Source organism: Mixophyes fleayi, chromosome 3 (genome assembly GCF_038048845.1).
Source record: "Mixophyes fleayi isolate aMixFle1 chromosome 3, aMixFle1.hap1, whole genome shotgun sequence".
Taxonomy (NCBI): Eukaryota; Metazoa; Chordata; class Amphibia; order Anura; family Limnodynastidae; genus Mixophyes; species Mixophyes fleayi.
Genome location: NC_134404.1, coordinates 214655545 through 214668212, shown reverse-complemented (window position 1 = coordinate 214668212; position 12668 = coordinate 214655545). Strand labels below are relative to the sequence as shown.

Genomic DNA, 12668 nt, shown 5'->3' with positions numbered 1-12668 from the left:
ATTCTAAAAGGCAGGCCATTGTAGATGCATTGTAGACCTGAGCCGGTTGAACCACACATGGGAGCTGGATACTGAAATTAATCCAGTTGTAGCCATTACTGTATTAGCTACTATCAGATACATTTTATATGTGATCTACTACTGTTGGCGTAACTGATGTAGTATAAAAACATTCAAGTTTAATTAGGTAACTGAGCTGCGAATGAGCTCCAGCCATGAAGGGTTTCAGAATAAAAACCTCTAATGCAAGGACCTGTTTGTCTTCATTAATTAACAGGCAACATACCTAACCATACTTGTGTGCTTTCTGATATCCTGCTTTCACCACATTGCTAAAAAAAGAATACAAACTCCTCTGGATCTTTAAAAGGTTAGAACCTTTTAAAACAAAAAGTCAGCATAGAAGTGCAGGACTTGAAAAGCTAATCAAAGTTGATCTTTAATTCTCAAAGGCTATAAAATTGTTATTAACCCCAATTTCTATAAAATCCTAAAAAGAAAATGTCGCCAATTGTAGAAGTGCTAGTAAATTTCTAAGTTAAATATTTGGCTAAAGCACAACTTTCATACAACACAAATAACGTCAGTGACATTAAATGAAATTGACAACATAAGACCCATAAATTACAATACCACACAATGATGCATGATTTTCTTATTTTGCCTTGTATATAAAAATGTTATCTTTTACCTTAAACTAAATAAAATAAGGTTAAAGCACTGTCAGGAAAAATGTATTTTGGTGCATTTGGAGGTTCTAAATTGCCTTACTGTGCATTTGTTTCCTTGAGAGACTAGTAGAGGACTCATTTGGCAGTATCTAATATCAAAGCAATAATATTACAAATATTTCCAGCAGAGTCTATCCAGTACAAACATTCCTCAAATCCAGTATACTGGGGTCTGGCATTAAAGCAACCAAGTTGGTGTCACTGTTAACAATGACTTCAGTAGCAAATGCAAATCACTGCATATTTCTACAGCCACAAGTGAGAGATAGAGGCAGCTGAAAGCAGTTCATATTTTGCAGTCACTGTAACACACCAGTTCTGAATAACACAGAAATTACAGAAACCAGTTGTACTTACTGGGTTTTTGTTGAGCAAAATTCCATCATAGCTTCCTCTGCGTGCCTTGTCTCTAGGGTGTGGAATAGACATGGCAGTAGTGATCCAAGAGGGTAGAGAGCTTGCTTTACAAACACATGCCTAAGTAGAAACTGAATAACTCAAAACACTTGACTACCCATTGCAATCATATATATACTCAAACAAAGGAGGAGCTATGCTCTGGACTGACAGTCTGCAGTTAAACAGCTGAAACATGAATGATGCAGTAAATGTTTGACTAAAATAATCTTAACATTTTATTTAAAAGAATTTTTTTCTTATCAAAGCAGTCTGGCTATTTAAGTATATTATGCACTGAGAACAAATGTGCTGTAACTTAACCAACTATGTTAGTTTTTATTTTCTAAATTATGCTAGAAAAATGGCAGCTCTAATATGATTGGTTGCTATGGGTTACAGCACCTTGATACACCTTGCACCACTATATCAAACAAACTCCATTATGTAATAACATTTATGAAGAACTTTAAATAATAGTGATAAGGAATTTGATAAGAAGTGAACCAAAAACGTTGTGTAGTCAGATAGTGTGACTGAATCACTTATAAGTAACTTATGGTATAAATTTATTTAAAGGAAATAGTGCAGGGCACTTATTTCTATAATTGCAAATGCACTTATTTTTGATATTGTATATATTTTGGTAAAGGAAATCTTTATTTCTGAGGCCAGGAAAGAAACTCGTTTGTTTTAACCTTGCTAGAGAAAATGCATGACTTCTTAGGTATATATCTGATACAATAAGCCTCTGTGGAGGAAGTCTTTTGTGTATCCTGATGTGGGGAAATGAGTTGTTTGGGGTTTTGTGACTTTCTTTGGGAATGTGTATTCTGCAGCTGTCTGAAGAAAGGACCCATGTTAATCTCATGTCAATTAGACCTTTTGATGTGTGAGGGTCTAGCACCTGAAGGCACAGGAAGATTTAATTAAGACTTGATACTAGATTTCCTGTATCTAAAAGCAAGATGCAGGAAATCAAAGCAATATCACAGATAAGAGTAAATATTGTTAGCTTTCCATTGCATGTAAATTCATGTATGGGTAAACAAATTGCATCCCGATTCTAAAAATAGCTCAAACCTCAAGGGGGCTGGCTTACCATTTGAAGCTGTGTTCAAATCTCTATAAAAAGCACTGCCTTGTATTGAAAATTGTTATTCTTGTTCCATCTGACCTGATCACTGGTACCATTAATCAGTGTGACTGCAAATAAACATCACTTGCTTCAAAGACCTGCTTGAAAACATCTTCCATGCTTAAAATCCTGTGACCTACAGATTAGACTCAAAATCTAATCCGTTTCCGGCTGTCTGAGGTTTGGACGCAGCTTACCAGCACCACCGCTCTGCCCACTACCCAGCAACTCTGGCTAGTGTGATAGGCCAGGGGGTATCCATGCAAACCTGATCTATAGGAAAAGGTCAGGAGTACCACCCAGGTACACCAGCGTCAGTTATCCAGAAGAAACCTGGTTCTGGATGCTAGTAAAGGAGTCCAGTGTTGGCAGCATTTGTAAGCCCCTCCTACTGCGGTGAGAGGGCGTATTTTGGAATAACGAAAGGGAACAGTGGCAAAGTAAGCCCAGCCGGTTCCCAGCAACATCAGACAGGGTGGCATAGGCAGTCCATCCTGTCACAGATGTCATAGCTTACTGATATCTGCTTTCTCTTAAAATATAAAAATTAACCTTTATTCACATCTGACTAATTTGTCTGCATCTATTTGGAAAATGTGTGTTTTTTTTTACAGTGTGATCTGAATGAATCACTAAGAACATTATTATAGCTAAAATATTACACGTAATGGCATGTGGCAAACAAAAATATATACCTGCTGTCAGGAACCCCTCCAGCCAGTACAACAACACCCGGAAACTACTCCGAAAGTCTGGTGTTCACTGGAGCCCCTAGTGGTGGGGACAGATTTAGCCGCAGACTAACAAAGGGTTGTGTGATGTGTACAGACTGTGGAGAACCCAGGAGCAGAGGGTAATGGCAGACAGCAATCCAGAGAACAGGCCGAGGTCAGGGGTCACTTGCTAGATAGAAACGTCAGAAAACATGCCAGGGGTCGGGGTCACAAGCAGATCAGCAAAATAGGAGGTACAAGCCAAAAGGTCAAGGGCACAGGCAAAAAGACAAATCCAGAGTTCAGGCAGGGGTCATACATGGCAAACAGAGGTCCAAGGTTTAACACCAACAGCACAGCAGCAGGCAGCAACACAGAGGTCTGGAAGCTATAACCGGCAGGGAGGCTAAGCCCTCCCTGACTTAAATACTACAAGCAGCCAATCAGAGCCTGACTCTGAAGTATACACAGTCCCCTGCATAAGTTTAAATTATATTCATTAATTAGCCCGCAGGCTAGTGGAGCCGATTTGCGCACACGCCCGGCTTTCTTTCATTGCCGGGACGCAGCGCTGAGGAGGAAGCGTCCGATCGTTGCCTTGGCAATGGCCGGGTCATGGCCAAAAGTGACGTCCCGGTCATCAAGGTGACGGCCGGGACGCCGGGGAGTCCAGGAGACGAGTCGCTGCGGCGGTGAGTACCGCCACGGCTCGTAACACCTGCCATGCATGTTTTGGCAAAAAGGATGCATTTATACACATTTCTCATCATCATCAACATTTATTTATATAGCGCCAGCAAATTCCATAGTGCTTTACAATTGGGAACAAACATTAATAAAACAATACTGGGTAGTACGAACAGACAGAGAGGTAAGAGGGCATATGACTCATACATCCAATATACCACTGTACAGTCTATATGCCATTATATAGCCGATGTGCCTCTATTTAATCTTTGTGCCAACATATTGGCTCATGCACCCCCTCTTAGCTGAGGGTATTTATTCCATCTGTGCGCTATTTGCCATATGGTGATGGCAGCAGGTTCTCTTTGCAGAATAAGCCAGGTCTTATTGGGAATCCTAGGAGCATTGATAGCATATACATGGTTTGTATTTCCTTTCCTCCTACTGGTAGCAGTAGTGGAGGAGACTCCACCAGAGCTGTCACCATTTGAAACTGTGTGGTAGACAATGGGAACATGTGACAAGGCTGGCTTCATATTATCTATATAATAAAAGGCTAATGCTGCTCCTCACCTTTATAACACAGCTTTGTACATCTTCACAAGAGGGCAGTGTTGCTATATGTTCAGAATGTACCACATAATGTTAGCTTACAATATTTAAGTTATCAGTGTTTGTGTGTCAGGCAGCTAATAAATGAGTCTTCATTTTGGACCTATGATTAAACATACAATATAAACTGTTTAGGGAATTCACATCCTGCCAGAATGGCTAATATATTCATTCTGAAAGCAGAATGCTTGCTATATTTTCCTAAGAAACGGCCATTATCTACTGTAGTATTAGTTTGCAGCAAATCTCCCCCCCACCCACATCTCTGCACATCTACACCACACACACACACACACACTTCCGCACATCTACACCACACGCACACCTCCGCACATCTCCCCCACACGCACACCTCCGCACATCTCCCCCACACGTCCGCAAATCACACCCACGCACCCTTCCACACATCTACCCCTCTGCTCATCACCCCCACGAACACCTCAGAACATCCGCTCCTCCGCACATCACCCACACACACTTCCGCACATCTACACCACACGCACACCTCCGCATATCTCTCCCACACGTCCGCACATCACCCCCATGCACACCTCCACACATCACCCCCATGCACACTTCCACACATCTACCCCTCTGCTCATCACCCCCACGAACACCTCAGAACATCCGCTCCTCCGCACATCACCCACACACACTTCCGCACATCTACACCACACGCACACCTCCGCATATCTCTCCCACACGTCCGCACATCACCCCCATGCACACTTCCACACATCTACCCCTCTGCTCATCACCCCCACGAACACCTCAGAACATCTGCTCCTCCGCACATCACCCACACACAGCTACACCACACACCTCCACAAATTTGGTAAAATGTTTGCAAATGACTCTTGTGTGCATGACTATTCCTACTGACTAGATTTTCCTAATTTCTTCAGCTTCTTTTGTTTGGTTTATTTACGTTGTTTGTTTGGCAGTTACCATTTATAATGAGCATTGCTCTTCGATTTTCTATCCATTCGTTTGGTTCAACATGATTTTACACTTAGTTTTTTCTATCGTTTTGATGGGCTTTTAACTAGTTTTATTAATAAACCCCTGCAATTTGCAAGAAATATCCAAAATATTTAGATCCTAATGGTCATGATATCTTCGTAGTTTGCCTCACTTGTCAGGGAAACAAATACTATATGGCCTACCCACACTGCCACATAATTCACCCATACATTATTGGCTTTCATATACCAAGCATGGAAAGTTATTTGATCAAAGGATTTAAAACTCAATCATGTGTGAGTGAATGAGGTAGTGTTGGTGCAGTCTATATACTATTTTTAAGTTGAGTGAATTCCCTGTCTTGAAGTGGTTCACAACAACACTAAATATTGCAGGAGATAATTGTCTTATGTGAGATAATGATCGCTCCACTTGTGTGATTTTGTTAGTGAGAATGGGCTGCATGTAACAAGGGTGTTATAATATGAAGAGGGAAATTTAGGCAAGCTGAGTCCCACAAAGTCCCCAACTACATAAAGCAGTAATGGGAAGCTCTGAGGAAACAGTACTCTATTTATTATTTATTAATATAGTGCCAACCATATTACAGAGAGCTGTACAGTGGATTTGTGTTACGAGCCACTGCTCTACTCACGATGGGTCGCTCTGTTCTTCAGTTCTGGTTGGTTGCTAGGCAGCCAAAACACTATTTCCTGTTGTGAGTGTCGCTACCATTGACTCTTCCATCTACGATGATTCTTGACATAGGCCATCACAATTCTCCTATAAGGCTGCAGGTGGGCTCACTCCTGGAAGAATTCTGATTACATTAAATAGCAGGAAGGGCTTAGCCTCCTTACCAGTGATTGTGTTTATTCCTGCATTCTTGAGCCTTCTGTGTTGCTGTAATTTGTGTACTAATTATGTGTTGCTGACCTTTGCCTGCCCCTGGATAGTCTGCTGCCCGTCTAAACCCTTGGCTTTGTTTCTGGACCTTCTCACTCACTCACTGCCTGCCCTGACCTTTTGACTTGTCTCTGGTTATCCTTGCTTCCTGCTTGCCTCGACCATTTACTTCCTCTCTGGTCATTCCTTTATATACATCATGGTATACTACTACTCAGTCTGCCAGTTGCCTTAAGTCTCTATACCCCTTCACTACCTGGCACTTAAGATACATTCTTACTACTCTGAGCACAAGTTCTGGGGACATCAGAGTACCTGTGAGAATAACGCTCTCTACTGGAAAGACAGCTTGCTATAGGTCTACACCTTTATCTTGTATGCCTTGTTCTAAGAATTTATTTGATGTCCAGGGGGATCCATTATAATAAGCAGTCATTCACATCAGTCTCTGACCCATTGTAGCATACAATCTATATCCCTACAATACACACACAGACTAGGTTCTATTTTGTCTAAAGCCATTTAAACTATCTGTATGTATTTGGACTATGGGAGGAAACTGGAGTTCCTGTCAAAAAAAACATGCAATAAAAAGGAATTTATATTGTTGTAAAAATTGCTTTGTGATCAGGTACATTATGCATACGGGATTGTACACTACTAGTTTTAATGTTTAAAAACATGATTTTAAAGACGTCATCTATAAATCTGAGCCATGTAAGTATATGTTGAGTGAATGGGATAACATTTATGGCAGAATGGGAAAACTGCAGCATATGGGATAACAATCCTTTCACTCAACATATACTTACATGGCTCAGATTTATAGATGACGTCTTTTTCATCTGGACGGGCAATTGAAATGATTTGGACCTCTTTTTGAAGTACATTAATCAGAATAAACTCAATTTGCAATTCACAGCCAACTTCAGTGAATTAACGATTTCTTTTTTGGACCTTGAAATTTACATAGAAGACAACACCATTGAGACCAGAACTTTTTTCAAAACAGTAGATTCCAACTCATACATCCCCTCCAGTAGCAGCCACCATAAAAACTGGTTACAGAACATATCAAAGGGCCAGTTTATGAGACTGAGGCGTAACTGCTCTAAACTGGACCAATTCGATAAACAAGTTGAAACTCTAAAAGATAGGTTTATAGAAAGTAATTATGACCCAGAAATAGTGGACAAAGCCATAGGTGAGGTTAGGGATACAAATAGGGAAACCCTCCTGGAAGGGAAAAAGGGGAAAGAAACTGAGAAAGAAACATCACTTGATCTAGTTCCCTTTATCTCCCAATTTAGCCGTGACTCAAGGAAGGTAGAACGCATCTTTATTAAACATTGGGACATACTACTAGGAGATGATAAATTAAAAGATATACTTCCAAAGAAACCCAAATTCGTTTACACCAGAGCTAGTAATCTTAAACAGCAATTGGTTAATAGTACTATCCCTCCTAATCATTCCCCCACGATAGGGACCTGGTTAGGGGAAAAGGGAAAAGGGAAAAGGGTTTTACCATTGCACTAGATACCAAGCCTGTAAGACAAGCCAAATTCACAATACGAAACCCACTATTACATACAACTCTCATACCACCGGGGAAGAATTTACTATAAACAGCAAAATCACCTGTGACACTACAGGAGTGATTTATCTCCTGCAGTGCCCGTGCGGCCTGCAATATATCGGGAGAACCATTAGGAAACTTCATATACGGATCCGTGAACATCAAAGAAATATCAGAATTGGTTTTGAAAAGCACAGTGTGTCTGAACACTTCTTAACGCATCATGCGCAAGTTCCCTCCCTCCTTCGATTTATTGGCATAAAAAAAGTGAAGAAACAATGGAGAGGTGGGGATTACATTAAATTAATTTCACAAGAAGAGTCCAAGTTCATTTACAATTTGAAGACCATAACTCCTAAAGGTTTAAATATCGACTTTGAGCTCAATCAATTCTTGTGATATCTATTGCAATTGTTCTACTTGCTCAACACTTTGTAAACATATCTTCCGTTTACTTTGTTTCCATCTAATATTTACCATCCTGTACGATTATCATTATAGTGCTATACATATATTTTTACATTCTCATTTCTCATTTACCTTCCATATGGAAAGGCTGATTTGCTCCCCTGACTGTCCGTTTAAACTGCGGCCAATTGGAAGGCTACCTTGCTATATGCCAGCACATAGCAATTCTCCCACCTGTCTATCAGGAACAGAGGCCAATTGGAAGACCTCGCTATGGTAACCAATCACACATAGGATCCTCCCCTCTGGCAACTTTAAAGAGATGCCCCCGCTCCTAGATCATCACTTCCCTGAAGAAGCTGACAGCGAATTGCCGCAGCCTCTACTATCATTCCGGATCTCTGGACTGAATTCCCTTGAGGTTTGCCTATTGGCAATACATTGCATGCGCATGCGCACCTTTGAACTTAGCCGCGGCCGCGACTTAGTTCTTTTTTAAGGATCTAGCGAGTGGAAGGAGTATCGTGTGAAAATGGGACAGCGCTACACAACCTGCTTAGGGTAAGTCTGTTATCACGCATAGACTTTATTTTACCCTCGCTGGCTTTACGCTTCATCTATTGGGACTCTTGCTTACCTATACAGGATCCGGATTACCTGTATTTTGGGAGCCCATATTCCTGTTTATATTTATGCTCTAGGACATTTGAGTATGTTTGCTCAGAAATTGACTTCACAATATTGGACTTTGCATATACAGCTTTTTGTAGCCCAGCTAATCAAGCACAGATTTTGTGCATGTGTTTTCATATTGACACACTTGTTACAGCATATACCACGTTTGTGTATGCATATGCAGGTTGCAACCTATTGTTATACTTTTTGATTCATGAGACCTAAATAAAAGGTTTAAATATCTATAGAATCATTTACACTCTGTTTGTGAGCGCCAAGGGGACACTATTTTTGTTATACTTATTCTAAATACCTTGACTCCGTCATAAGGACTTTGTGCAGTGAGACAAACTGCACAGTCCATACCTATTCATGTATGTGTTTTCATCAACATTATGTAAAAAGTGTACCAGACTGGAAGATTTATTCAACACATATTAATTAAATTGTGTGTTATACCAATCTGAAGATACAGTTTAAAAATAATAATGTAGGAGTATTTTACGCCAGTCTTGATCGTTGCCATCTGTTAGAAGTTCATTGGCAAATTGAGTTTGTTAATGGAAAAAAAGTTTTTCTTAAGAGGGAAACTATAGTAGTGAAAGATTACATAACACCCACAAGCTTAGACTCCCGCTCCAGGTGCAAACATTTATTGTGACTTATTAATGCATATGTTTGTGAAAAGGTGCAGAAAGCATTAAATTGTACTATATATTCTAATATAAATTAGAAAAACTATAAAAAATATGACATGAGCAATTAAGCTAGGGCATTTTGTTTGAGAAATTACATTATGTGATCTAGAAATTATGGGACAAGGGCAGAAAATCAATCACCATTGTTGAATGCTGGCTCTGATGGCAACAGTATTAATGTAACAATATTTCCTCTTAAAGTGCACACACCAAAATACATAATTGTAAAATTATATCATTAAATTATGTAGTTAATTCATATTCAGTGGCTTTCCTACTGTTTTGGAACTACAAGTACAAGCATGCTCTGTCTGCCAACAGTAGTTGCAGACTATCTGAGTTCACCATGTTAAATACATAGTCTATTTGGGACATTAAACCAAGCAGCACAGTAACTTCCTCTGAAATCATTACCTTTTTATCTGTTGGATAACTCAAACTCACTACAATAAATCTAGAGATAGAATGTTGTTAATACGTAGTATAATGTCATATGACATAGAATAGCTTACAGAAACTGTGCACTCATTCTTTTTATTGAAACAAATTCTGTTTTGGAAATTCAGAATAGCAAATGAAAAAATAAACCACTTAAACAGTTACTGGTATTTTTCTTTCTTCCCTGAAACTTAATTACCAGTTGCCAGAAATGACTATGTTATGCTTCATTAACCTTGAGTCTTTGAATTGACCTCAACCAATTACTCATGAGGCTTTACTTGATCCTTTTCCATTTTTGCCATTCAAGTTAAATAAAATAATCTGATTGAAACTTCACCCTTAGATACCAACACATAATAGTACCTAATTATTTTAAATTCACATGTCTACATGATTTGTTTATTTTTTTTGTGTGAACCATACAGCTGGGTCTATATATATTTGGATACTGACACAGTTTATATTATTTTATCTGTTTACCAAAACTTATTGAAGTTACACTTATATAATGAATAAGGGCCTAAAATGCAGACTATGAGCTTTAATTTGAGGGTATTCACATCCAAATTGGAGGAAGGGTTTAGGATTTATAGCTGTTTAGTGTGTAGCCCCCTCTTTTCAAGGGTCCAAAAGTAATTGAACAATTGACTCAGAAGCTGTTTCATGGACAGGTGTGGTCTATGCCTTCATTATTTCTTTATCAATTAAGTACGCAAAAAGTCTGGAGTTGATTCAAAGTGTGGTATTTGCATTTGGAAGCTGTTGCTGTGAACCCACAACATGCGGTCAAAGGAGCTCTCAATGCAACTGAAAAAGGCCAACCTTAGGTTGCAAAAACAAAAAAAATCTGTCAAAGCGATAACAGGAACCTTAGTAGTGGACAAATCAAATCTGTTTTGGTACATACTGAAGAAAAAGAACTGGTTAGCTCGGCAACACAAAAAGGCCTGAACGTCCACGGAAGACTACAGTGGTGGATGATCGCAGGATCCTTTCTATGGTAATGAAAAACCTCTTCATGACATGACAAGTGAAGAACACTCTCCAGGAGGTAGGCATATCAGAGAGAAGACTTCACAAAAGCAAATACAGAGGGTTCACCACAAGGTGCAAACCATTCATAAGCCTCAAGAACAGAAAGACCAGATTCAGATTAGACTTTTCTAAAAAAAAAAAAAAAAAAAGCCCAGTTCTGGTACAGCATTCTTTGAACCAATGAAAATAAAAGATCAACCTGTACCAGAATGATAGGAATAAAAAAGTATGGAAAAGGCTTGGAATTGCTCATGATCCAAAGCATGCCACATCATCTATTAAACATAGTGCAGGCAGTGTCATGGCATGTGCTTCCAATGGCACTGGGTCACTAGTGTTTATTGATGATATGACAGAAGATAGAAGAAGCTGGATAAATTCTGAAGTTTATAGGGATATTCTGCCTGCTCAAATTGAGCCAAATTCAGCCAAAAACAAACTTTCAAACCATCCTAGGAGTTTTGTAAGGCAAGGAAGTGGAATATTCTTCAATGGGGGAGTGAATCACTTGGTCTCAACCTGATCAATCATGCATTTCAAAGATAACTACAATAAAGGTCTGTCAAAGCATAACAAAGGAGGAAACCCAGCATTTGGTAATCACCATAGGTTCCAGACTTCCGGCAGTCATTGTCTGCAAATGATTCACAACAAAGGATTAATAATGAACATTATATTTCTGACTGTTAATTTGTCCAATTACATTTAAGACGCGGGATAAAATGGGACTGTGTATACAATTGCTTGCAGTTCCGAAATGTTTCATGCAATATTTTTGATCAACTCTTGAATTAAAGCTGAAAGTCTCTATCTCCATTGTTTAATTTCAAATCCATTGTGGTGGCGTACAGAAAAAAATTATGATATTTATGATAATTGTGTCACTGTCCAAATATATATGGACCTAACTGTATGTATGTTCTGACTTTCGCAGAGATTTGCTAAAGATTTAGGCCAAAATATACATCAAAGTGCATTAATTTAAATTGCAAGGTTGAAAAATACAATCCCAATTTTTATACCTGGGAGGTATGCACACTATATACACAATGTTTTTAACAGTTGTTTGCCAAACATATAAACATACATTTTTGCCAAATATATCTAATATATAAATGTCTAGTGGCGTGTGTTAGTCTGTCTGTGTGTGGAAAAAATAAAACCAAGCTGCAGCGCCACCTGCTGGGCAGAATTATACACTGACCTACTAAATTCTTAGTGTGTGTGGGAAAAAAAATCAGAAAGGGCTGAAATTTGGTATACTAAGATGTTTTTAATTTGTTAATTTAATTTGTTAATTGTTAAAAGTGTTTATAAAGATTTAAAAAAAATATATATATATTTCTTGAAGGAGAAGTGACAGATGGGAGTGGTTGGTGGTTGCCAGGGGTGACAGTGGGGAGTGGTTGGTGGTTGAGGCCTGGGCTATGGCCCAAATGCATGACAAGAACCTTTTTAACACCTTAAGTAGCTTGATTTGACTAGAATGCATGAGTATCATGCACGGGTTAACTTGTATATATATATATATATATATATATATATATATATATATATTAGTAAATAATACACTGACTTGTTATCAGGGAAGGTAACTGCAAAATAAATAAAAAAATCACAAAGGCATAATACAAACATCCATAAAAATGTTTCAATTGCTAAATATTGGCACATCTAAACAACAAC

At 38.9% G+C, this 12668-nt stretch overlaps 1 protein-coding gene across 1 annotated transcript in view; it reads right to left on the bottom strand.

Annotated features, from left to right (window-relative positions):
- The window catches only part of TAGAP (T cell activation RhoGTPase activating protein), a 134703-nt gene extending 133476 nt beyond the window's left edge, over positions 1-1227 (bottom strand). Inside the window, exon 1 of the mRNA XM_075203098.1 lies at positions 1089-1227. Coding sequence (XP_075059199.1) covers positions 1089-1160 — 72 coding nt within the window. The 5' untranslated portion in view covers positions 1161-1227. The remainder of the gene's footprint in view (positions 1-1088) is intronic.
- Positions 1228-12668: the final 11441 nt, after the last annotated feature.